Source organism: Endocarpon pusillum (assembly GCF_000464535.1).
Source record: "Endocarpon pusillum Z07020 unplaced genomic scaffold scaffold4993, whole genome shotgun sequence".
Lineage (NCBI taxonomy): Eukaryota > Fungi > Ascomycota > Eurotiomycetes > Verrucariales > Verrucariaceae > Endocarpon > Endocarpon pusillum.
This window is the reverse complement of record NW_006916474.1, coordinates 221,580-248,199: the sequence shown is the minus strand read 5'-3', so window position 1 is coordinate 248,199 and position 26,620 is coordinate 221,580. Positions and strand designations below refer to the sequence as shown.

The 26,620-nt window shown below is 49.1% G+C and overlaps 5 protein-coding genes across 5 annotated transcripts; 3 read left to right on the top strand and 2 right to left on the bottom strand.

Annotated features, from left to right (window-relative positions):
• Positions 1-95: 95 nt before the first annotated feature.
• EPUS_00315 (Arginine biosynthesis bifunctional protein ArgJ) lies at positions 96-1,377 on the top strand (the record flags this gene model as incomplete). The annotated part of the gene is made up of 2 exons (XM_007805972.1): positions 96-786; positions 842-1,377. The coding sequence occupies 2 exons, from the start codon at positions 96-98 to the stop codon at positions 1,375-1,377; spliced, it is 1,227 nt and encodes a 408-aa protein (XP_007804163.1).
• A 568-nt stretch (positions 1,378-1,945) lies between these two features.
• EPUS_00314 (uncharacterized protein) lies at positions 1,946-3,575 on the bottom strand (the record flags this gene model as incomplete). Its single annotated transcript, XM_007805971.1, has 5 exons — positions 1,946-2,021; positions 2,069-3,144; positions 3,192-3,359; positions 3,416-3,516; positions 3,566-3,575. 5 exons carry the CDS (start codon positions 3,573-3,575, stop codon positions 1,946-1,948), a joined length of 1,431 nt encoding a protein of 476 aa, XP_007804162.1.
• Positions 3,576-9,261: 5,686 nt separating this feature from the next.
• On the bottom strand, positions 9,262-13,370 carry EPUS_00313 (uncharacterized protein; the record flags this gene model as incomplete). Its single annotated transcript, XM_007805970.1, has 3 exons — positions 9,262-9,721; positions 10,462-10,860; positions 13,072-13,370. 3 exons carry the CDS (start codon positions 13,368-13,370, stop codon positions 9,262-9,264), a joined length of 1,158 nt encoding a protein of 385 aa, XP_007804161.1.
• Positions 13,371-20,208: 6,838 nt separating this feature from the next.
• On the top strand, positions 20,209-21,945 carry EPUS_00312 (uncharacterized protein; the record flags this gene model as incomplete). The annotated part of the gene is made up of 2 exons (XM_007805969.1): positions 20,209-21,729; positions 21,787-21,945. 2 exons carry the CDS (start codon positions 20,209-20,211, stop codon positions 21,943-21,945), a joined length of 1,680 nt encoding a protein of 559 aa, XP_007804160.1.
• A 3,444-nt stretch (positions 21,946-25,389) lies between these two features.
• On the top strand, positions 25,390-26,427 carry EPUS_00311 (uncharacterized protein; the record flags this gene model as incomplete). The annotated part of the gene is made up of 1 exon (XM_007805968.1): positions 25,390-26,427. One exon carries the CDS (start codon positions 25,390-25,392, stop codon positions 26,425-26,427), a length of 1,038 nt encoding a protein of 345 aa, XP_007804159.1.
• Positions 26,428-26,620: the final 193 nt, after the last annotated feature.

The window sequence follows — 26,620 nt, the reverse complement described above, 5'->3', positions numbered from 1 at the left end:
GATATCAAGAGTGATGCGTCTTTCTTAGAGCAATCAATGTGAAGAACTTGCAGCCAGGCTTATAAAGTATTTTACTCTTCCATCCAAGGGCAGCCATGTCGAGATCAATGTCTGCAGTCTCGAAGGCATCGAGCTTCGTTCGAATGCTCCGAGGTCAGCGCAGAGCATATTCTGCTCCGCTCGACCACTCGATCCCGGAATCAAAGCAGAAGTACGTACCTACTTCAGGAACCTACCCCAAAGGCTTCAAGGTATCGGGGACACATGTCGGCGTCAAACCCTCCAATACCAAGTTCCCAGACCTAGCATTCATAGTCTCGGAGAAACCATGCTCTGCTGCTGCTGTTTTCACCACCAACAAATTCCAGGCTGCACCCGTCCAGATTAGCAGATCTATGTTGGAAGCCAGGAAAGGAGAGGGCGTCCGCGGCGTCATCATCAATTCAGGCTGTGCGAACGCCGTCACCGGAAAGAAAGGTGAAGAAGATGCATTAGCAATGGGCGAGAAAGCGTCTTCCTGCTTTCCAGACGACCCAGACGACGGCCTCGGCCATCGCAGTATCGTCATGTCCACTGGGGTCATAGGCCAGAATCTACCAATCAACAAGATCCTCGACAGGATTCACCAAGCCTCCTCAAACCTCGACTCATCTCACTCCGCCTGGCTCACGACCGCCCGCGCCATCTGCACCACAGACACATTCCCCAAACTGCTCTCAACGACATTCACCCTCCCGGGCTCCGCCCATAGAGACGTAGTATACTCCCTCGCGGGCATGACTAAAGGTTTGTGACATCGCTCGAGGAACACTTTCTCCGAATTAATGATATTTGATTTTAGGGGCTGGCATGATCCACCCTAACATGGCTACCCTCCTTGCCATCCTCTGCACCGACGCCCCCATCTCCCCCCCAGCCCTCTCCTCCCTCCTCAAAACCGCCACCAACAAATCGTTCAACTGCATCTCCATCGACGGCGACACATCCACCAACGACACCCTCGCCATCCTCGCCAACGGTGCCGCCGCCTTGCCATCCACACCAGGCCCCCAACCCCCGGACTCCGCACCAGCAATCCCCAACGACCCTAGAGACCCAGTCTACATCGCCATGTCCCGGGTGCTAACAGACTTCAGCCAGCGCCTCGCCCAACTCGTCGTCCGCGACGGCGAAGGCGCCACCAAATTCGTCGAGGTGCACGTCCACCACGCGCCGTCGGTCGCGGACGCAAGAGCCATCGCCTCGACCATCGCGCGCTCCCCGCTCGTCAAAACCGCCCTGTACGGCAAAGACGCGAATTGGGGCCCTGGGCGAAGGCGCGGTGGTTCCGGAGAAGACGAACGTCTCGTTCGTGCCGGTGGAGAAGAGCGCGAGTAGAGGGGAGGGGCCGTTGAGGTTGCTGGTGAATGGCGAGCCGGAGAGGGTGGATGAGGAGCGTGCGGCGAGGTTGCTGCAGGATGAGGATCTCAAGATCGATGTTAGTCTTGGGACCGGGAGGGAGGAGGCCAAGTATTGGTTCTGCGATTTCAGTCATGAATATGTTACTATCAATGGCGACTATAGGACTTGATGGCCAATCCCTCGGCCAGCGCCGACGCATAGTCCGAGATGCCAGCTAGAAGACAATCAACAAAGGAATATGGCCACATGGACCAAGAGAAGTGTAGAGCACTTTGTTAGTACTATACGCAAGGCGGGTGAGCACCAATCACATTCACAAACGCAGCAGTCATGGTCAGTGCCTGACTTGACCCACTCTTAGCTTTTAGCTTTCAACCGCTGGCCCCATATTCCCGAAGAGCTTTTCCGAGTTTTGATAGTACAGACAAGATGTACAGGGGTCACATTCTCCCTGGCCAATTCTCAGGAGTGCGGAGAATATATAGAGTCAATAGATCACCAAGTAAGGCGAAAGCATGAACATAGGTGAGCCTATTGTCTCAGTCTACCCAGCAATCATGCCTTTAATTGATCCCATATCACCCTCCTTGGCCGCGATCTCGAAATAGCCGTAGATGATGCTGGGAATATATCAGTACATGCCGACATCACAGTTTCAGCAACTTACGTGACGGCCAACAGAATGCCAGTCCCGCTTCCGAGAGCACCCAGAAGATCACTAGCAACCGAAAGAGCACCAATGCAGGCGCCACCAAAGGCAGCAGCTGTCGGAATGACACGTTTCAACTCCTTGTACATACTCTGCTCACGGTGTCCAGCCATGACCAAGCCCTGGTCCTTCAGTTGCTTAGCAACATCACGTGGAGCAGACCCGGAGACCTCGATCCAGGTCTTGGAGAAGACAGCACACGCCACCACAATAAATGCAATGTAGACTGCCGTGTGTATCGGATCGAGAAGAGCATCGGTGAAATTCTGAGGTGGAGACATATAATAAGCAATACCAGACGCCGCATAGAGCTGAGCCGAGCCTTCTTTTGGTTCCCAAACGCCCAGCAGCTTGACTAAGAGATTATCAGAGAAGCGCGAATAGAGCATCTGGCTGATGAGGAAGATGTTCGACGAAAGGGCTGACTGCAGCATAATGGGCATGTTGGAGGTGTAAAAGAGACGAACGGGATATGAGCCACGCATGCCACGTTGTCGAGAAGACTTGACGGGGATCTCAACCCGGAATCCTTGAAGATAGATCACTGCAGCGAAGACAGTGACTGTCGCAAGTAGATTCATGATGTTGGGCAGATTCTGGCGATAGAATGCCTCGTACAACGCGCGCTGCTTGTCTGGCCATGTAAGAAGAAGATGGAACAAGGCGATGACCGCACCCTCGAATTCAGGTCCTCGGCCAGTATTGATCGTAGTTGGCGAAAATGCTTTCCAGATGATCGATTCGCAAATATTGGTTGCAATGAAGAGCGATATACCACTTCCCAAGCCATACCCCTTCTGTAAGAGTTCATCAAGCAAGATGACTACTAGGCCAGCAAGCACGAGCTGCACAATGAGGAGTAGACAAACGCCAGCACCGAGGTCACTCGGCTGGCCATAGAGACCCGTCAGGACGAAGACACAGGCTTGACCAAAAGATAGGATAATTGCGAAGAGCTTTTGCGCGGTCTGGTACAATTCGCGATCCGACTTCAGGTCGAGGTTGACATCGATCAAGTGTGTTCCGGCAAGCAGCTACATGACATCAGCATCTCACAAGCCCCCCTATATATCGCTCATACCTGGAAGACCATGCCTGACGATATGATAGGGGTGGTTCCCAGCTCCATCAATGTTCCTCGATTGCTAGCCAGCATCATCCGCAGCCAGTATATTGGGTCGGACGTATCTGATGATACAATGCCGTAGAGCGGCATTTGGCTCATGACCAGGAAGATCAACAGTGTAAGCTGGCTTCTCGTCAGCATGCTGACTATCGCAGAGCGCATTGTTGAGTATTGAATACCCCAGTCCACATCATCTTCTGGTTGAAGGGCACCTTGCTCTCCGGGGCTGCCACCTCCGGAAGGAGGGGCGTGAAAGGTTTTATCAGATCGAGGAATCGTACTGGGAGGGTTGTTAGTTCAAGTGCTCTTCTAAAGCTTGCAAGACCTACAGCCGCTCATCTTGACAAAGGGAAAAACGAGGCACTGGCCGATACCAAATGAAGTATTCTGTAGGAAACAATAAAGAAACCGCACAGATTCAAGGTCAGCGCGGGTGGTCGAAGAAAGGAGCAGGGTGGTAATCCAGTCTACTACTTTTTGTCGCACACTCTGTCCAGTTCAGGGTACGAGCTACATTCACGCTAAAATATCGGTAGCTGGTAATGTCACGTGTACGCCAAGGTATTCCTTGGCTCAATTGGTATTGCACTGGCAGCTCAAACACAGAGCATCTTTATTGCATCTCCAACTTATGAGTACGAGTAAGTAGTATTTGATACGATAGAGCCCTTGTTTTTGATTCGAAATCTTGTTGGAGTCCTCTGAGCTGATGACATTGAGAGGTCATTGAACTCTGTGACACTAATATATGTTCCAAAATGACTAATTCGGGTCCCAGCCGCGTGCTTCATATTTACGTGTCGTTAGCCTTGTTCGCAAGACCCGTTCCCAAAGTGACGAACGCATTGTGCCTATTATACATTGTACCGCTTCCTAAGCTACTGGTAGACCGTCGGCCTATCTTGTCAACCAAATTAATTCGCACTCTGCACCAAGATTCTTGTCGCTTGATTCGTTTTTATTGCACGATCATGCTCAGATGTTCCCTCTCCGAGGCTGTGCACTGAAAGCTGTAAGCATGGAAAGTGCAGAGTTCAATCTTGTGAAATCAATAGTTCTACGAAACCGTTGCCCATCAGATTAAACAAATCGACCAGACTCAACCAATACTTAATGCAACCATCTCAGCTTCTGAGCAGCTTCAATGATCTGCCAGTGGTTGCAATGATATTCCCTTCCGCCAAGGCAATCATATTCTGGACCGCTACTATATTATTCAAAGGCACCAAGTCTGTTGAAGGAGCTGGAAACCAACAAGATCGGTCTAAAGGTTACTCACAACAGAACGGCACAGTGTATTATCGTCGAGGGCGGTCCCATCTCTCAGATCCTTCAAGTTTATGCCACTGTATTTCTCGGCCCAGAGAATACTTAAATAACTGGTCGATGTAGAATGTCACTGCCTCCAAAGGGTTCAAATATAAGCTTATTGATTCTCACACTTCACGCTTCACATTGTCTGAATTCTCGTGTTTTGGTCTGTCCAGATTTGAACACTTCGAACATTGATTAGACTTTGTCTTTTGGTTGACCAATTCACGATGGGGCGTTGATTTGTTGTGCTGGCGCCTTCCGGCGGAACTCTCAACTGACCTCGATGTGGGCCGCATGCAAGGCTTCCAACTGAGCCGCACGCGCCATAAGGAGTGCCAGGTTTCCAGACAAATTTGTCACGCGATAAGGCAAGCCACATTTTACCAACTTCCAATAAGTACAGTGAAGGCCTTAGCAGGTTTAGTGCTCGTAGTCGTGTTGATTGCCTTTTTGTTAGGTCCAACGAATGATATATGCAGGAGGATGGACTGCATGTACCGCGACTGGTGAACAGGATTTCCTGCCCGTTCATCGTGTTAGATGTTCGTAGTCTGACATGTTAGGTACGAAGGCCGTGCATAGTGGTGTAATATGCAACCCTCGGTTATGATTAGTATGTGCATATGTATGGCTAGAGTGGCGCAACTCGTCACTTCACTCTTTTTTCGGCGTCCTGCCTGTTGTGCGAGGTACTAACTACGAATCTGTCCTTCACCGGTGCTGCGGAAGCGATGGTGTGGATTGCGGATGTCTGCTGCTGTAGCTCAATCTGTGGAAGGCAAACGTCAAGACCTGGTCAAGCACCTCATTCAGACGAGAAGCGGCTCCTGTCGGATGACATGGAGCTGGGAGGAACGAAGTAGATGAAGTTGCCCAAGGATTTACTCCCTCGACGCGAATGTAACGCGTCGACAGAAAGAGGCAGAGCTAGGAGAAGAAGCTGGAGAACATGTAACGTACCCAACTGTCATGTGCACGATTTTGAGGCCGATATCTCGGCCGATATCTCCGTTCCTACCAAATTTTCAAGCCACCAATTTCCGCTCGCCGCCGTTTAACGAATATTCATCCGAGGGCGGTGACCTGTTGATGTATTGTTTCTAGAACATTTTTCTTTCAAATCTATCTTCAAAATAGGACCAGCAACGTTCGCATAACAGCAATATGCTCCGAGAACCAAAACGCCAAGTAGTTTTGGTGCATTTGAGGGTGTAGTGCATATGACGGTTGGGTAAGGTACGTGGCTGGTAGGAAGGATTCGAAATCCATCAGCGCTGTCCTTTTGGCGGAGTGGTTTACGCATCCTTTTCTGTGGCTGGAAATGACAGCACCTGAGACTGAATGGTTGCCTCACCTTCTGCGTCTTTGGCGTGCTGTTCACCAATCAGCTCTGACGTAAGCCTAGCATCCCGGGCTTCAAGGTGCCAGTGGTTGTCAGGCCATATCTTGGTCAGGTGGGATACATCAATTAAGTGTGGTTCGAAACCCACAAGCGCTTTCCTTTTGGTGGAGTGGTTCATGTGTCCCATTTCTATCTTCTGAATTAGAGAGTCATCTGACAGCGCCTTTGATAATCCCACACGAAGTCATGTGAGGCGGAAGCCATTCCGCTGCATGGTGAGGATCGCTTGGCCAGGCAACTGCGGAAGTAGTGCAAAGATGAGATCAGAGGGATGTACCCAACCTTCCAGGGCATTGCCCATAGCTAGTGGTGAGTACTACTGGTCCATCAGTTTGAGACCAAATCTTACAAAGTACACTTTCTCGAGTCAGACAGTCATTTGATGGTCTTACTGGTATCCGATCCCCATCTCTCCGGAACTGCATATATACCGCAGGGCTACTCATCGCCGTGCTTCTGTTGGCGGAGAAACATGTCTACCGATAGCATGCCGATGGCATATTAATGCGCATTGGCGCCTGAGGGTGCCTCCCACGTCACGGGAGCATACGTAGTAGGTAGCTAAGCTCCAAGCTCATTTTCAGGACGTATAGTGTTGCCTGTTGGCCGGTGGGTTGCCTGAAAGAGCTTTGCGCATATTACGGCAGGAGGCATAAGTATTGTTAGCTTCAAACTAGAAATTTTGTATTTACCACAGGCTCAACGAATTTGCACTTTACTGAAACGACGTTAGTCTGTATGGTTCTCAGCACAGAGCCCATCATCAGTTTGTATTGAGAACTAGCTATCACTAGCTTAAGCTAACGATACTCATGCCTCCTACCGTGGAGGGTCCAAAACGGCTACGGACGGTCCATAGTCCAGCCTTGCACAATGAGATCGCAGCGGAGATCCGTGGGAACGATCACCACGACATCGGCTGATGGTGCGGGATATCCGCAAGCTGAAGTGACATGGTATCGATCATCCTATACCAGTCGTGATCATGCCATATCTGTTGGTGTCCCTGTAGAGAAGAAATGAGCTCGTTTACGTATCTCCATTAGCAAAGTGGCGGAGAAGGCAGCGACTATCGTTAGGATGCATTATCGCGCTGTGCAAGTACCCATATCAATGTTTTCATGGATCATGCTTTATCTCAAGAGATTTAGTCGCGGTGAATTACAGCTCAACACCAATTCTTTCCCGATGGTGTGGGGCCACTCGAGCCAAAACCCACAATAAACTAGGACAGCCTTGCGAAGCGTCTCATCGTTACTGCAGTTGGATATAAATGGGTAAAAGAAAGCGAAGGTGTGTCCGCGAAAGGCTTTGTTGAAATTGACGGGACACTGCATGCCAGTGCATGGGAAGAATGTTGGATGTCTTGGCCGCCTAGTTTTACAAAAGCTACATCGTACTAAAAATAAGCGTACATTGATGGTAATTTAGGCATAACTTTCAGAGGGGCTTTCGGGCCTTCTTCTGCTAAGTAGCCTGAGCGCTATCGGCCGAGGCCCATCGGAACAATTGGTGCTGCTCTTGGCACAGTACAAAAGAGCAAAATAACTGAGAATTATAACAGACAGACTACTCTACACACCATACCAGTTAATCTGTCGTCAAAAATCATGCCAAAAGCGACACTAATTGTTCCGATGGGCCTCAGGCCAAGCCACACAAAGGTGACCACGCTCGGAAGTTACCTCTTCAGGAAATCCAGACACGGGCGAAGCCGGTCATTGCACATCCAAAGGGCTCTCCTTAAGCAGGTCAAGGTTATACTGCCCTTTCTTCCACAGCGTTGCCTCTGTTTGCGTCGAGCAGTTAGAAATAGAGAAGTTCTGGATGTTCTTGTCAGAATCCCTGCGTATATGATACGTATCTGTTACGTATTAGCATGATGGTACAAGGGTCCCCGCATACAGAACGCACGAAACGCTCGTGTAACTGTTACGCCCTGTTATTTATGGCAGTGAGCATTGCTATACGAATTGAACGCCAAATGCTGTTTCTGAGCCGTTACAGTAACGCGCTTCTATAACTATTCGTATCCACAAATGCTCCCCTTGATAGAAGTAACTCAATCAAGTGAATTGGCACCCCCGTACGCTGTTTGCTACTACTTCTAACAGTTCTTGTATAACATACCCAAATAGTCAGGACTTGGCCAAGTCGTATGATTCTTAGATGAGAGCTTCGCGTCCTGGTGGTACTGAGTGGCTCCCTTTGAGCTTGCACAGTTCCCTATAAGACATCCCGGTCGCTCGTTGATCTCGGAAAAAGCTACGTGGCGAACGAGCCGGCGAGGAAGAGAGTCGATATACAACTTAATGCCTCTGTTACCAGAGTGACGATGTGAGCACTTTCGTCTGCACAACATTCGAAGGAGTCGTTCATGACGTCGGAAAAATTGACAAGCCAATACATGGATGGGTCCAGAAGCAAGGAAGGAACAATCGCTCAATATTGGCCAGATCTCGGTTGATGGCAATGATATTTTGGCGGTCATTTTACATGTCCTCAGGCCTCCGTGCCCATTGAGCTGGGACCACTTTTATCTGCACTAAACATGAAAATCTCTGGAGATGGATGCAGCTTGATAAGCATTTTCTACTGGCACTTTTGAATACCGATAAGGTGCTTTGTTCAGATCTCTTATATTGAATATATTAGAGTATGATTCAAGCATTAAACCTTATTTAGCTCTTTGAGTCATTAAAACCCTTTTCAACTTAAGAATGTTTGAAATATATTGCAACCCTCGTCTCTAACCTGGCTAGCTGTACACCAGTTAAACTAGTGGTGTGCCGGTCTAGTACCGGCATGAGTCTCCACGTGAGCCTGCAATAAATCGTCTTAACAAGCTCTATGCATGTCCGGAATTCCTGATTTATCTGCTGAGATTTTCGGTCTGAGTGCAATAGGCACGGAGCCCTGAGGGGCATGCACCAACCTGCAGTCCCCCATATTCTGATGGGACACTAGGGCATATCAGAATCCGTTGCCCACCTTTCTAGGGTGGGTGATCTCCCGAAGGGTAATGGGTTCTGATAACTGTGGATGGAGGTCCGGATCTTGTTTATTTGATTTAATGGGCATGTCGTGCAACCCAACATAGCTCCTTCGAGAGTGTCCAGGTCTGAACTCGAGTCATAGGTAAAGATACAATAAAGGCTATCTTCGGATTGTGTCTGGCAAGCCAATATTTTCTCTTTGGTTCGCGGCGCAAGCTTCTCCTCCGTCCAGTCGATTACAGCCCCACGATCTACCAGCAGTTGCACAATACTCGGCCACTCGTCCTCTTAAAACAATAGTCGTTTGGCAGCCCTAGCGTTTCTTCACACGACAAGGAGAGGTCTGCCAATCAAGAGCGGGCGCATTAACATCGGCACGACGGTCGACCAGTGTACGGATCAAAACCTCATCGACAGTTCTCGAGCTCCAGGTAAAACCCAATGTGGCATGTAGCAAAGTCGGTGCGGGTCCGCAGATGCCGTTGATATCTTCGCCAGGTTCAAGCAGTAAGTCTAATTTCCTCCCGAAATCTGGAATATGTGCAGAGCTCATATATGCACCCTTTCGAGCAGCGACGCACAAGAGCCACAGAGGCCCAACATTGCTGTCATTGCCCTCCAATCCAGTTGGCACGCAAAATAGACCTGGAGGGAAGTAAGTAAAATGCAGCTCGAACATTTCCCATGAGTCTTCTCTGATGCACCAACTAAGTTGGGGAGCACCGACCTTGGCACCGCGGCTGATAACCAGAGCACCGATGCGATACATGCGCCTGATTTCACCGTGCCCAGCATCAGTCTGCTTGGAGCATCCTCCACCTTTTTTCCTCCGGACTTTATCGCCATTCCTTCCCAACCCCTGTCATGGCGTATGTCTTTGCTATTGGGAAAGTATTGGCTAGCATTCACAGCATCTTTACAGCACAGTTCTAGACCATGCACTACCGCCAAATGATAAGCGTGTTCGACCACGGAGGCGGAATTAGGGGTTACGATTAGAGGACCCCAGGTCATCCGTGCAAGTTTTCTTTGGTGAGGAATCTCCAAAGCAATCTCGGATTGCCAGTGGGCCCCTATACCATCTAATAGCAGTTGTTTCTCAAGCATGGAATGTTTCTCCTCCGATGTACTTCAATTGCAGAACCAACAATTTCCCACAAACTGATGCTAATAGCAGAAACGAGCACCCATAACATCTCGGAAATAGCAGTAGGAGGAAATTTCATCCTCAGCTTCCAGTGCTCTGGCATGCTCGAACATATACTGGACAGCGTATTCAATCAGCCAAAAGCCTTGGCGGTTCTAAATCGTGAACACATTGGGCACTTTGTTATCTTCATCCACGCGCTCGTGGTCCCTTTCCTTGTGTTCACATGGTTCTGAATTGCATTGACGGTGTTCTTCAATGCAAACTACATGATTTCTGAGTGTTTTTGTCTTTAGCGCTGCTTGGATATGACGACTGCATATATCAAGCCACAAGGAATGTTTGGAGGCGAGCTCCCATCCATACGATCTCAGCCAGCCGGAGTCCATGAGATATGTCTTGACCGTTTCACGTGTCAGATTGACTGACCTTGCCTGATGTGGGTAATTCCCCTGTTCGTCGGTAAAATCCAGCAGACCACCAGATCGTGATTTGATTCGGTTGGAGAAGTCTTCACAACTGATTCGGTTCAGCCTTCGCCTCTGCTCCATGCGTACTTGAAGCATAGTTTCCACAGCGACTGTCAATTCTTTGACTTTGAGCGGACGCCTAGCGAAGCAAACAAACCAGAATATCAGGCTTCCTTCTTCTCGAAATTTTGGAGACAGGTTGTCCAGAATCCTTAAATACATGTCCTCTACTTTTGGGGAAAGCGCGGCCAAACGCTGATTCAACCCATCTGCTTGGTCGCCGTCAGCTAAGCCACTGATCATCTCGTCAGTAGCCAAGTATGCCCAAAGGAACATGCCCTTTGCTATTTCTTCTATCGATCTGGATGGCTGTTCATGTCTATGGGTATCTGTCGGTGGAGGACAGGCCCCTTGTATGGTCATCAGTACATACGACACTATCCCGGTTGAATTGTGGTCTTAGACTTGAAGACCAGGGCACCTTTCCATTGCCTGGACAATGAGCGGATGCGGACGGCTGGCGATACAGATTTAGATTCGTGGCTCTGCCCCACTGTCATGGGCCGCCAAGCTCTGTACTTGCCTCAAGAGGTCGGGTAAATGGCCTTCATATTCCTCCAGACAATCAACAAAGATGCACATACCAGTGTGTCCATTTGAATCAAATTGAGTCAAATAAACCAAATCAGTACTTTCGTCAAACCAAATCAAAGATTTTGAAATTTGACAAATTAGTCAAATGGAAGTCTTGGCGGAAAAGTCCCTTATTTTGAAATATCAAGGGCTGTTTTTGAAAAAAAGAGAAAAGTCTTGGCGGACTCTTTTTTGTGAGATCGAGATCCTTGGTAGTCCTCCTAACAAAACATTACTTACTAACATTTGATTACATTTGACAAGTAAGTCAAATCAAATCAAATCGACCTCTGGGATTAGATAAGCAAATCAGATGAGGGTCATGATTTGGTTTATTTGATTTGATGGATGCACTGAATCCACGGGCTATCGGACCTACTTCCTGGTGACCGAAGTGATGCTCGAACTCTTACGTTTGGATACGACTGACACGTGTGTCACTCCTTCGGAAAAGCTGCCGATCAGCACAGTATTGACTAACGTGGAAGATCTCTCATCAGTGAGCTCCTAGCGGTGCGAGCTGGATGCACATCTCGCCCTAATCTTTGTTGCCCATAGTCTTGGCGGTATTATCGTCAAAGAAGCTCTGGTCGAGTCCAGGAAACAAGGAACATACGATGCCACGAAGAGTCCTTGCCGTGTGTGCCGTGTGTGTGCGCTGTCATGTTCTTCGGGACCCCTCACAGGGGATCCAGTGACGTGTTTTGTGCTCACATGCTAAGCAGTCTTGCTAGCGCAGTACAGGCAGATACGCATACCGCTATCCTGCGAGGGTTGGATCCATTCAGTGGTAGTTCTAAGCTGGAGTCATTAAGAAGAGATTTTCTTGATTGCATCAATCAGGATAAAATTTTCGTCCACACATTTCAGGAAAGTAAAGGAAAGGTGGGCTTGGCATTTGTCAGTGGCAAGGTACACTTCCCATCCCAGTTCGCCGGAAACAAGGGACTCGCACCATCAGGTCGTGCCAGATGCTTCATCATCGTTTGAATCTGGAGAATCTGAGAGTATCGACACGATCTCTGCAACCATATGAATATGTACCGCTATTCGTGTAGTAACGATGATGGCTACCGAAAGTTCCTTGCAGGCTTAGCGATTATTTCGGAAAAATCGAAGACGAACCTAGACAGCACACACAGCAATTCGAAGGTTCGTAGCCCTGGGGTTACTCCAATATTATAGTTTACGCATCTGTTTGGCCCTGTACCTGTCTGATCTTTCCCTGTGCAGAGCTTTCCAAAGATCTTCACTACCCAGCTAGACTATCGTGGCAAGGCGAAGTGTTAGATCCGGACCCGGCCACGGTCCGTTGGTTCTGGGACACGGATATGTCAGAGGACTTGAAGTCTTTCAGGCAATGGCTTTCAGGCAATGGGGCCATATTCTGAATAGATGCACTGGTGCCCCCCACGATACTACCACTTGGACTTTCTGGACTTTCCACATCCAGGCTTGCAATCGGTATGTGAATCCAGGGGATGCCGGGAAGTGGCAAATCAACACTCATGAGTCACATAAGTCGGAATCCAGAACTTTTGCGGTCGATTCAAGCAAGACGAGAAGTGTAATGGGTTGTCACTCGATTTTTCTTCGACTTCCGGGCAAGAAGGCTATCTCCAACAGTACCGAGGGTCTCCTCAGGCCCTTGCTTCACAGCTGGGTCCAACATGATCATGCTGTAGTGCCCCAAATTCTGAAAGTCAGTAAAGTGGTTAATGACTGCACTGATCGCCTTGAATTGACAGAATTTAGGCTTTGGAAGGCGTTGGAGGCTGTGCTCAAAACTCGTCGTTAAGTATGACTGTATATTTCTTGGAGCTGCGTTCTATTTTTCCAGAATAATTTCGACTTCTTTGAGGCTTGAGCCAACTTTGGATTTACTGCCTTTTCTTTGTAGCGCCAGGTTTCATATGGATGGCCTCCCAGGCCATGGACGAAGACAACATCGGCAACGATGGCTGATTTGTTTTCTGGCTCATATACTGTTGTCAGTCCGAGACGCTTGATATGAACAGGCTTGCGGACAATGGCCTCCGCATCGTATTGTGTGGGCTCCGGTCTGGGGTTGCTTCGTACTTCCCCCACGATAGTGACACGATGTCCAGGGTTGACCGGAGCTGATTCTGAAGAAACAGCCTCCGGCCTGGGAATAATAGCCCCTGAGACCATAGATATGTCGCGTTAGGCGATGTCCTGGTCTTCCTAAGTGAAGGGCGCTGACCGATCCCACAGCAAATCATAACATCACCGGGGAATAATCATGAAGCAAGAGACATCTCCCTATTTAATGGCTTGTGTTGTCGTGGAATTAGTAGAAAACTGCCTAACTAGGGGTTGGTGGGACATTTTAACACTACGTAGTAGTACGAGTCGTCGTGCTTCAAAAGTTTTCAAAATACGCTAAGATAAGTGAAAGCTAGCTTTTATTGTACTAGCGTGCTGTCACTAGGCGGTGAGGGCGTAAGGATAGTCAGAGAGCACTGCAGTAAAATAATCCACTTCGTGGAAGCTTCGCCTGCTTCTTCAAACACAAACACTGCCCCAAAAATAGATCCGGCTTTGGTTGTGATGTTCAACGAATGTTACCAGCCAAACGATACCAGCGTCGAGCTAACATCACTTCTTCCTGGTATCGTATGGAGTCGTGCTCCAAAAGCTGTGCAAGTACACTAATATTAGCGCCAGATACTACTCCAGAATAGCTGTTCTAGCGCTTATACGAATTTGTATGGGATTTAGAACAGGGATTACTCCTCCTCGCTCTCAATGTCAGAATACTCCTCATCGTCGCTATTCTGCAGAAGAGGACGAGGAACAGAAGGGTTGTTTTGCCAACGAGAAGGAGGATGTGATGGATGGAGCATTTCCTCTGCCCTGGCGCAGGCAATACACGTGACCAGCCACGTGCTCGGGTGGCAACGCCGATGGCATTATCCGCGGCGGTAAGCGGGACTCTTGCCGTTAGGATACGATGCCGTCAATAGAGGCATTCGTACGGCATGTTGCTCCCCGGGCAGATACCATGGAACGGCAGATTAGTACGTCCCCCTTGGGTATGTACAATCTCCTCGAGAAGGAAGCTATCGCTGCTGGTCACGCGGATGCTCCGTTGGGTCTTCCGCCAGGTCAACTATCAGTGCTTTTGGCAGTCGGTAGAGGAGTATATGGATAGGAGCGCTGGCCACACTGTACATAGATTCCCCAGCTTATGTTTTAGCAATTTATGGACTGTTGATTTGCTCTAGATCCGAGCCATTGCAGAGGAGGAGGAGAGGCTGTATATTGAGTAGGATGAGTTCCATGGCCATGGCCATGACCTGTTTTTGCGTACGCTCCGAACAGCTGAGGCTATTAAGAGCTATGAAGTGGAGTTTCTGCAGCCATTGCATCAAAATTTGAGTTCAAAATGCCTCGAAATAGGCAGCAAATTAAGCATTAAATTTGAAGATAATTCGCAAGTGATACGCAAGCTCCTCACAGTCGAATTTGCTGTCAATATTAGTGTAGAACTATTATTGAATTTGCTGTTCAATTCGATGCTGAATGAGTGCCTGATGCGTTGTTCAACTGTTATAGGCAGCTCTTAGGGCCACCAAGCCGCCATACAAATTAGTGTCTGTACTACGGTAGGAGGCATACTACGGTACCAGGCATAAATATTGTTAGCTTCAAGCTAGAAATTTTGTATCTGACGTCGCCTTGACGAAGACATCCCTTACTTGAAAAAGTATTAGTCTGAATGGCTACTAGCTTGGGCCAATCACAATCATCACTGAGGTGTCAAGATTTCCTAGCGCTCCGGAGGCCGCCGAGGCCTTGTATCCAAAACCAGCTGCTACTAGCTCACGCTAACAATACTTATGCCTGGTACCGTAATATTGAATGTAACCCTCTCCACTAGTAAAATTGTTATTAATGACCTTCGTACAGATTCCTTTGCCGCGCTTGTACGAATGACGTATCACCCTAGGTGGTCATTCACCACGTTCGCTGCCACATTAAGCTTCCTCTACTGATTCTATCTCATTCTACAACTACTCCAATTAATGCCAGCAAGATGCCAGGCAGTTATAGATGCCAATGGGATGCACATTTGATGTAAGATAGATAGTAGATTAGTCCTAATTGAGCGGTTTTGTGGCGTTCTATCTTAGCGTTCCAAACTGTTACTAGGGCGGGGGTTACATTTAATATGCCTCCTACCGTAGTACGAGGTCTAAGCAAACAGCGCCAATGACGCGCTAATATTAGCCAACTTTCGGGCACGAATCCGTACTACATACACTGTGGGGTTGTCCACCAATAAGTACTTCATACAAGACTATTTCGTAATATCCTTGGCAGCGTTACAGCAGTGGGATTTGGTTTTACAAGAACTTATCAATTGTGAGCGTTTCGAACAGAGGTGTTGGATAGGGGGAGGTCTGGATGGTGGCGAATCAGGGGTGAGGATGAGGGCTGGGTACTGCCCAAAGCCAGAGTTGGGTCGATGCCCAAATGTGACTACTTCTAGGAATTACCTCTTCGGGCAATCGCAAGCTTCAGCTCTGGAATAACCCTTCAGAGGATCTTGGGTGTAATATTATGTATGACGCTGGTTCTTGCTAGCAGCGAAGCCTTTTCGCTGTGATAGCCACTCTCGCAGAGTTTAACAATATCGTGGGCTGATTGCTGCCATTTGTGTCTCAATAGCTCCCTTTCAAATCTGATCTTCGATCCCCTGACAGCCTCACAAGCTCCCTTTGTCGATCAAAAGCCAGGTGCGGATTCCGGAAAGTGGCAATGGTCATCTACCAAGGCTGGCCTCCTAATATCACGACCAGAGCGACCTCCCATCACAGTGGTAACGCTGTGAATGGCATGAATTGATGGGATAATACCAGATATCCAATTCCATGTCAACAAAAGATGCTAGGAACCCACCACCGCAACCATACAGCATGCTGTAAGACAGGAAAAGGCTGGTGAACGTCAAGCTGCACATCATGCTTCTTGGACTACTCCGTGATGAGTGCATCCGAATCTTTGTGAGCCACTGTCACGTTACTATCTTGTCTAAACCAACTCCCATCTGTCTACCAAATCGCTCGGTAGTTTTTAATTAGTCCTCTTGAGCATAATCATGCACAGCACCCAAGCAAGAACACATGCTTGTCTGTTTTTGTATTGATCATATGTGACGATTGTTAGATTGTTGTCCACGGCAGTGTGGGATCGGGATTCACTGCTTTTATCCGAGGTTGAGCCAAACCAACCACACAACTTATCGTTGTTTTCCAGCTAAATTCCTGGTGAAACATCAAGAATTGAATGTCCAGTGTGTGAGAACAAAACAACTCGCCTATCTGACATAGCGGAGCACTGTAGGAACAAGGGTTGTCGGGGTTCTCATGAAAAGCTCTTAGTACCTCAGAGGTTGATTCATCTGCCGTTTGAGATGTGGCCAAAGTCCGAGAGAATGTGACATATTAGTGGGATGTAAAATACGTTTCGCTGCGGTGAGATGGGCCTCTAGCCGGTACTCCGTAATTACTTCTAATTTCTTCCGTCTGCCGCGATAGGTCCTAGCCCCTTTTTGGGCTGGGCCGAAATTGAACGGATTGGCGGACATTAATTTTTTAATGAGCTAGAAAACCACCAAGGTGTGGTTTCCTCACTCCGTCTGTGGATCACCCAGATATTATTACCACTGGCAGGGTAAACATATCACAACCGCTAGATTACTCTCCAAAAAGACGGATCCTCATGTGTCGACCACAAAATTGTGGGCCTGTAACTCACCGATCCCAGATGTTCAAAACGCGCGTTACCAATGCAGGCAGTGCTTCGTCAGCTTTGGTCCTTCCACAGATAACTATAGGCCCTTGACTGTGGACTTTGGAAACAAGGATTGTAATCTTCTCGATCAGCAAAGCCTCCGCACCTAAGAGGTCGCTTCTGTTAAGCTGTAACAGGGTTTGAAGTGGGTGTTGGGGCATTGGAGGAATCTTCATGGAAAGCCGCCATGTGACCCGTCAGCGTCGGCGATACGGGACGTTCATTCCTGCATTCCGACTGGTAGTTTAGCAACAAGGTCCCATAGAGTGGTCTCCGGCACGGCTTGGCTACCCAAAAACCGCTTTCGCGATGCTGGACTCGTGAGGCGTGCACCGCCAGACCAACATCACACAAGGGAGTGGGATGCCTGTGATGTTATGGAATAGCCATTAGTTGTAGATGTTTGTTAACCATGGTCCAACCAAGCTAAGTGTTAATGACGAGGACAGCCTCCGCATGATTGTGAAACCATGGAGGAACTGTCTGCAAGGACTTGTACATTTGGCAAAAGATGCCTACCCTACCGGCTTTTATTGGAAGGATCCGGAACTTGCTGAAGCGCTGCTGGTTCTTGCACCAGGACTGGGACCAACGTTGAGCTCAGAAAGGACCAAAGTGCACGTGGTCGAGATCGGCCGTGTGTGCACATATTGTTGCCTGATACGCCCACTGAGAAGCGGTGGGGAGGTCAGTCCAACATCCAGTCCGTTGACATTTACTACACCGTTTCCGGGGACTGACTGGTATGATGTTACTAGAACACCCCGTCAGGTCGCAAATTTGCCTAGACCTGTCCGCACTCGAAAGCTAGACGCACGAGTCTCGACATAAGATGCCGGAGACTGGCTTGATTGCGGTTACTCTTAGGATCCTACCGGCACGGTGATAATTATCCCGAGATTTGCTGGCGTCAGGCCTCGGATCATGCGATGGCACAATTCGCCTTGCAGAGAAGGACATGTGGACTCACTTGTTAGTCTCATACATTCCTTGCCGTGGTAAACCTTGACGTGTATCATATCTCGCACAATGGAAACGAGATGGCCGTTGCCTTGCACTAGCTGGCGTTTTCTTGTCAAGTGTAAGGGCAAAGATTCAGGGCTTGCTGCCAATCGCACAGCGAAAAGAAGGGACCGCTAGCAATGTTTTGGCTTTGGCCAAAAAATAGCATGCTTTGAACCAGCGGCCAACCTAACGCTTGACATCCCTATCAAGTGGGTTAGCAATCCTGCCGTGCTTCGAGGAGGCTCCCAGTCATGGGCCCACAGATGCTTCGCTGGATTGCTCCATCATAGCTTGGTTTGGTGTTTCTCGGCGTCTTTAGCTGCCCTTAGTATTCTCTCTCAGACGATGTTCGAATGAATAGAATCGTCCTGCTAGCCATTACAGGCTGTTGACACGACGCTTTCCATGCGCTCTTTTGTTCTTGACCTAATGCCAACCAGCGCGCCTCACCCACTTCGGATGACTCAATTCTTGGTCAGCCAGCAGAGGCATCGTGCTTTCCTTTGATTAGTTGCGAACTTACATTTTGAGGAGCTATTCATACTTACCATTTTCTCTGCACCGCGTAGGCTGGGGTGACTCCATCTGAGGCACAACCTGACGGCTGCTCCCAGCACTCTATCAGCTCTAAAACGTGACCAGTTAGACAGCGAAGAACGCTCCGATGAGGGCTATATGGCCGTGCAATGCATTATGGCCATTTTCGGCAGCTAATGCTTCAACCGTGACAACGCCTTCAGTGTTGCAAATTTCCTTCTAAGTATTCAGCCTTATCAGGATTTAGACGGTAACCAGGGCCGCCCTCACAGTTTTCAAGCGCCGTCGAAGTTCAGCGAGCATGATGTGCAAAGAAGCAGTAGCTTTACCTGGCTCTGGCAGTTATTTCCATCACAAGGGATATATATTGTTCATAGTAGGTAGCTGCCGAGAGCTAAGATGGGCTCCAGTAAATACTGCATAATTTTGTGCCAATCGACTGTTCTGGGATGATGGGCTATGAGGGCTGGCATGATTCTTGTTATTTACGCCCCTAAAGCAAGACACTACAGGCAATTTCATTCAAGGCAATTCGTCAATTCTACTAAAGACTTGACAAGAAGTGAAGAGCAGCGAAGGCAACGCGAAAGGCTACCATACTGTCTGATGGTGTGATCGATGGTCGTCACGATGGACCATGGTCACAAGGCTGTGATCGTGGCTACTCTTGCTAACGCGAGGGGCTGCAGAATACGAACAGCTGAGAGGATCGTCAGAACGTGTCAAAACTAAATGTACTATATATTGCTTGGAAAGGCTCTTCTTTAAACCAATGCCTCAGTACAAGAGACGAGACCGATGCAGCAGTTGTGCAGAATACGTAAGGTCAGATGTGGCATAGTGGAATCGCAACAACCAGCTTAAAAGGATTAGGGCTCTTAATATATGTGATCTTGAGTACTACACAAAGAGCCTCGATCCGCCCTACCAGATAACAGAATGAACATTGCCTTACCTTCCTGTCACAGGGGTGAAGAGTAACATGTCAAGAGATGGGGGAATGCGGTCTGTCGGGGTTTGCGGCCATTTGCGGCCATTTGCGAACCAGAAGGCAGCCACACTAATTTAGTGGTATCTGTAAGAGCCGCATTATGGGGGCATGCAGGCGACCTGAAGGCAAGAATGAGAACCTGCTCATCCTACTAGTTGTTGTTTATGCTAACTCCGATAGTTGATTTGCCTGCCACTGATGCTGTCAGCTGCCTTACTGGAACTATTGTTGATAATACTGCTCATTCTCTGGATTTTAAAATTCCTGCTGCCAGTACTTTGCACAATTTTCTGCCTCAGGCCAAGTTTGTGGCCATTTCGAACACCATCCACACGTTTTATCTATTTCCAGCGTGGATTTCCAGCGTGGAATGGAGCATGAATTCTCTACTGACTGCGACTACCCTGGGCCGGAATTTTCAAAGGATGCGAAACGTTCTTCCACGCAAAGGACAGGAGCGGGCTCCCTCCCTTCATCCCCGGTCGATAACTATAATGAAGAAAAGGAAAAGGAAATTTTTTTACAGCCAGAAACTCGTCCCATTACCCAAGAACAATTAGTGAATGAAGTAAAAGGTATATTGTGACAACATTCGTGTCTATACACATTCCTGCCATCTAAATAACTCTGCTCCTAGGAATTTACGCTGGTTTGGTCATGGTAGAAAAGAAATGCGTGGAGATCGACCAGCAGCAAGCCGCGACAACCAACAAACTCACCAACGAGCAATGGCAAGCATTGATCGCTCTTCACCGGACGCTGCTCCACGAGCACCATGACTTCTTCTTAGCAAGTCAGCATCCTTCTTCATCACCTGCCCTGAAAAGATTAGCAACAAAGTACGCAATGCCGGCGCGTATGTGGCGTCATGGCATTCATAGCTTCCTTGAATTGCTCAGGCATAGGCTACCAGATTCGTTAGACCATATGCTGTCTTTTGTCTATTTAGCATACTCTATGATGGCGTTACTTATGGAATCTGTACCTAGCTTTGAGGAAACTTGGATCGAATGCCTAGGAGACTTGGCGCGATACAGAATGGCAATTGAGGAAGCGGACCTAAGGGATCGCGAAGTGTGGGCTGGTGTGGCGAGGATGTGGTATGATAAAGCGGCCGACAAGTCACCCAACGTTGGAAGGATCCAGCATCATCTTGCGGTGCTTGCCAGGCCGAACATTGTGCAACAGTTGTTTTACTACTCCAAGGCCTTGGTAAGTGTCATCCCATTCCCTAATGCCAGGGAATCCGTCATGCTTTTGTTCAATCCTTTTCTCGCGACCGGAGAGATAGCTAGCCAGCGATACCCTGTTGTGGAGGCGGCATTCGTAAAGGCCGCCGCTATCCAATTCACGCGTGGTTCTATTGAGATGTATAATGGGTTGGTTGAACAATTCCTGTTCGCCCTCGACCGCCATATTGGAAGAGTAACAACCAAATTTCGCGTCCAAGGACCGGAGCTCGCTTCCACAATATGTGCAACTCTCTTCGATTTTGGAAATGTTGACTCCTATCTATGGAAAGCTTTTTCTTCGTACGACGCACAGCTCCAAGCTACCCTCGAAAACCAGAAGGCTTCTACCGGTCAGACGATAATTTCAGCAGAACAGGAGGCCAATTTGAAGGAGGAACAGCTTCAAGCATACTTCAGATCAGTAAATGATCGCACAGAACATCCCAAGGCCGTACATTCCTCGAGGGATTCAACGACCAAAGATGCCACATTTTCAGGAGCTCAGGATGCCGTTGCTCATGCCTGTCATTTGTTTGATTCAAGTATCGAGGTGGTCTTCCAGAGAGTGGGTGACAGGAACGTTGTTCCTTTTGCCCACGTCGTGCTCGCCTTCTTGAAAAGCCTGGCCCATGTTCCTGACGCGATGCTATATGTCGAAGGGCAGGTACCATGGAAAAGCATTGTTACTTTCCTTAATACAATAGGAAGGTCAGGAGCTCTTAGCTCTCGGTATGAGGGCTCTGCGTTTCCGCAGCCATTGAGCGGTACTGGCCGGCAACTGCCAGAGGACTTCATCATGAGAGGCTTGGTCTGGGCCAAGCACTACTATCCTCCAAGATTTTTCGAAGGCGAGGTCGTGGATGAGGATGAACGTACCCTGGAGCTCCCAAGTCATGCTGCGCCTCGAGCCGAACGCTGTCTCTGGTTAGGTATTCAGCTCGCTTCTGTAAGCTTCATTAACATCAAGAATGCTTCGTGATGAACACTGACAGAATTGATTTAGCTCGGGCGATGGATCAGATACGACTCGCAGACACAGCAGTTTGCTGTTACGGAGTTTGTGCGGGGTCTTGAATCTTACCGGACCTATACGTTCGATACTCGATCACCTACTATGTCGGTGGAGCGCGAAGACACCTTCATGATCGATGTCAAATCGTGAAAGAATCCCAGAAACTCTGTCCGTACCTTGTCGTACGGTCTAGCTCATCACTCATCTTTCACTGTGTTGGGATCGATCAAGTTGCTTCAATCATTTCCGCCAGAGACCGGTCGGCATTCTCGGCGTAAAGAATCTTCTCCGGTCCCAGCGAAGTTTTTCACACAACAGTGTCCCCCTGAACATGGAATAACCGGCACGTCCCTGCTTGAGAGTGGCGGATTTTTTCGGGCCAGCATCTCGTCAGGCCTTCGGGAAGTCCCATCTCTGGTTCCCGCCGTGATCTGAACTACTGGGATCCTCTCCTGGCATGAATAGTCCTATTCTATCTCAGGGGGACACTGTTGTGTGAAAAACTACGCTGATTCACCTCTTTCCACTTTCGGCATTACTTCTGCAAAACCTCTGGTATGTTCTAAGTAGCTGTTTCATCCCTTAATCAATCCAGCTCACCCTCTTGTGGCCCCACAGCCTTCATTGGATTTGGAGTTGTCCCGGAATCTTCCTTGTTTGGGTCTAGCTATGTGTCCTCGACTTGCCTCACAACTAAATCGCGAAATATTCCTTACTAGAATCGGAGACGGTTCGACTTGTTGTCCCGGCCACTCGTTCTGCGAATGTCCCTATCGGTAGTACGCTGAGATACACCAGAGTTAAAGGGGGGTGTTATTACATCCTCCTAAAGGCTGGCAATTCTAAGCATCCATCACAACCTCTATGGATTCGACCTGAGCAACCCCGTAGCGGATTGCACTCAATCGCGGCTTGCATCACCATGGGCTAGTCAAGCAATTCTGAAGGACATCATTCTGTTATATGTTGTGTTATGCTCGACAGCAGCTAGCTTTGAAACGTGTGTACTACCTTACCAAGCAGACGACTTCCTTAATAAGCAATGCCGGATTGCAGAGACCTACATATGTAATAGATCCAGATATCAATGACAGTTTTTTGCAAGAAAACCAGTCCAACGCGTTCTGTTCTGAGTCAGACCGCCACCTTGAATGGAAAGCCATGAGGCTCACAATTGGCAAATTTTCAGAAGCTGATGTCACGACGGCTCAATGCAAGCCCACGCAATTTCAGGCAACTCTATGAACGATCCCGTCCCAGAGGGGAAGAGAACAGGGTGATGATCATATGTATACACTGCACCACCGTCCGGTGATCCAGCTCCTGTTCCCACCAATCATTGCTCGAGCAGAAAGCCACCAAGGCTTCGACCCCACTACGAAACTGCGGGTTGACCAAATCAGTCTCGCAGCCTCCTAACTCCCGAATAACAACCAGACACGAGTATGTTTAAGGTGGATGCTTTCCAGATTTCATAGGAAGTTGCCGTTTGGAGTTTGGGCTGCGATATCTTGGAATGTCAACTATCGTCCTCCAATTGCTGAAATAGCTGGTCATCCAAATATTCATTGAGGCAGGCATCTTACACCTGCATGTCTACTGCCGCCTTGCAACCCTTTTCGAGAGGTGTCTCAGCAACTTTCCGATGAATGACATGGATCTTCAATTTTGTCTCTGGCTCTGAACATCCTGGAGACGAAAACAACATGGCCTGATGGGATGGGGGGCCCCCTTTGCTGCAACTGTCTGTCATGTTTGATTATTGCCCAGTGCTGGGTCGAATTATCGCTTATGAGCATTTTAATGTGCATGCGGCGACATACCGAAAGATGGTGGTTGGCAGCATCACCGTATGCACGACCTGTCTCTGCGGTAGCCATCCGAAGCGCACCGAAGGCTATATGATGACTGCAGCTGGAACAAGCTAAGGTAGGTTTCACCAGGCTGCCTACTTGTTCTCCTCTGATTGGATAATGTCGACTCTTGCTCTTCAGTTGTGAGGAAATGCTATCGTTGAGCCCTATCATACTCGATTATTCCATGCATTCCGTGCGCGTAAATACTGGTTGCGTCGTCTTACATATTCTCTGAAACTGCACGGTCAGAGCTATCTGCAACCCGGGCAGGAAACTAAGATTTTCTTTGTGATGTCGAAACAGTTCCATAATCCAATCTTTCCGCAGTGGTCCGTCATAGCCACTTCCTTCAAGTTGAACTCCACTGTTGAGTGCCGTAATGGACCCTCAACCAAACAGTGGAAGGCATTTTGACTGCAAGTCACCTGATCACGACATATCCCGGTCCCAGTGCTTTGGCTACCCGCATGAGGCGACGGGTGTCCTTCATTCCTTAGGTTACAGCATTTCCCCATATCCGTCTGCAAACCTACCATAAAGTACATGGTGAGACAGACTCCTCAATAATGCAAGTCTGCCTGTGGTGCTGTATCAGGTCCGCCAGGCTTCACCAAGAGCAAACCAAATTATCTGAGCCACCTATTCATAGCATCACGATTCACATCATGTATGGCAGAGAAGATGCATACGGGAAGCTCAAGCAGATACAAATGCGGGTAGAGCAACTTGATGCCTTTGATAGGTCATCAAGGCATCGGTCTCGATTCCGCCTGATTGCAAGAAAACAAAGCACAGACAGCCCAAGCCACACGAAAAAGGGGGAGGCTGAGGTGCAGCCTTGCCATATGCATCATCTTATGGGGCGTCAGCAAGGAGACATAAAGTCACATGCAAGGGGGGATGAAATGGAGATGGAAATACATGGAAAGCGAAAGGCCACATGATTGGGTCGAGAGAGCTTTGTGGATCTCAACAGCGAAGGCAAGGGAGGAGGCACATGGATGTAAGAGTATGTAGTAGCAGCTAATCTCTCGGAGCGTCGAAGTCTCATCCCTTTCCTCTCTTCCAAGAAAAGACAGTCTGGACTCTAGCAGTCTTCCTACGCTCAAGATAGACTGAGACTTGCTTGTGCGTACCTCTTTGTTGCCATCCGTGAGCGTGAAGAACTTGCTTCGCTTCCCAGTGGAGCTACAGCATCATGTCTGTAGGTTGTTTGAGTGCGAGCATCGCGGCAGCTCCGAGGTCGGCTGCTCTCCGTGTTAGAATTCTGCACGATCCAACCACACAACCTCGGTGAACAGCATCAATGAGTACGTAACTACGTGCAGCAGCGCAATGAAGCCAAATATTCCAAGCCTCGTTTAGAGTTTGCGATGTCTTTGAACTAAGCTACTGAAGAGGATTGTGACTACTTCAGCTGAGTTCAGGGGTTTGATGTTAGTAAGCAACGTGATGGGCATGATTCAGGACGGTGACGGTGGTTTATGTTCGAGCAATGTCAATTTGTCAATGTGTTGAACTCACTCGGTGTGAAACACTTTATGGCCTTAGATTGATGCGACAAGGTGTCTGCGGTGGCTGGCGGTGACTCGCTATGCTTGAATAATGTGTCCTCGAGTGGCGTGTCAGTCGATCAGACTTCACTGAAGAAGCAAGCATTCACACAAGGTATTGAAGAGCATCTCTCATCGCGCTTCCTTCAAGACTTCACTCTACACAAGCCTGTCTAATCAAGCATATGGATACTGACGGCATGCACTGGCTTGGTCGCTATGGCACCAAGTACCACAGGTGGCAACAGCTTCACAACTCGTCGGCAGAGACATGGTACCGTCCCATCGGCCTGGTCGAAGGCTTGTTCGACCGAGACGGTATGCATGGCGAAGGCACCGCGGACGTCAATACTCTTCTCGGGGCGCAGCTTTCAACAGACATGGAGCCAGAGGTTTTGCGGAGAAAAATTCTGCTCGCGTGGACGGTCCTCAGGTTCCAGCACGTTTTACTCTCGGCACGAGCGCTTTGCAGAGAGGACTTTTTGCCGCGCGGCGCGGGCTCGCCGAAGGATCGATTCTTCGTCGTTGAGAGGCCTGGGAGGGTGGATGAGATGGTGGAGGAGGCATCGCGGACGATGGACTTTGTGCAAGATCACTATCATGAGGTCGACGTCGACGATTTCTACACCCATGTCATGAACACAGCGAGGGTCTTTGACAACAGCAAGAATCTGGCTAGGCTCTTCATACTACCGCTCAAATCTGTGTCTGATGGTCGGCTCCTCTTCCAGGCCATCTCAGTCGTCGCCCATGAGATCGCAGACGCGCTGACTATCTACCGCTGGCACGCTCATTTCCTCAGCCTGCTCAACACGCCCATATCGGTGCTAGAAAAGCAAGCGGCACGGCTCTGCTTCGCATCATCATCCGACCTCAGAAGCCGTCTCCCCCCCGCCCAAGAAGACCTCTACCCTCCCATCACCGGCAACCGAGCGCGCCAACGCTGGTTCTGGGCCATATCCCGTATCTTGCGACACGTCCGCCGTCCACCACCGCCGTCCTTCCCCAACCCACTGTGTCGCAAGACACGCCTCAAAAGCGCCGAAAGACTGCCACGTCACTACCCAGCATTACTAGACTACAACAAAACCCCACCTGTGAAAACCTACTCGGTCACAGCGCCTCGCTCTCCCCCCGCGCAGCCTCACGAATCCAGTCCCTCTGCCGCTCAGCCAACGTATCCATCGGCTCGGGCGCCTTCGCCCTTGTGGCGCTCGTCATGATGAAACTCTACGAGCAACAACAGCAACAGCAACAAGTCGGCACCCAACCGAACCCTCCATCGCCTCCGCCCCCCTTCGTAGCCTCCTTCCCCCTCAACCCGCGCCCCTTCCTCACCCAAGCAACGACCGGTCAAGAATGCAGCCTCGTGCTCGCCTTCTCCGATGGCCTGACCCTTCCCTTCCTCCCCACCCC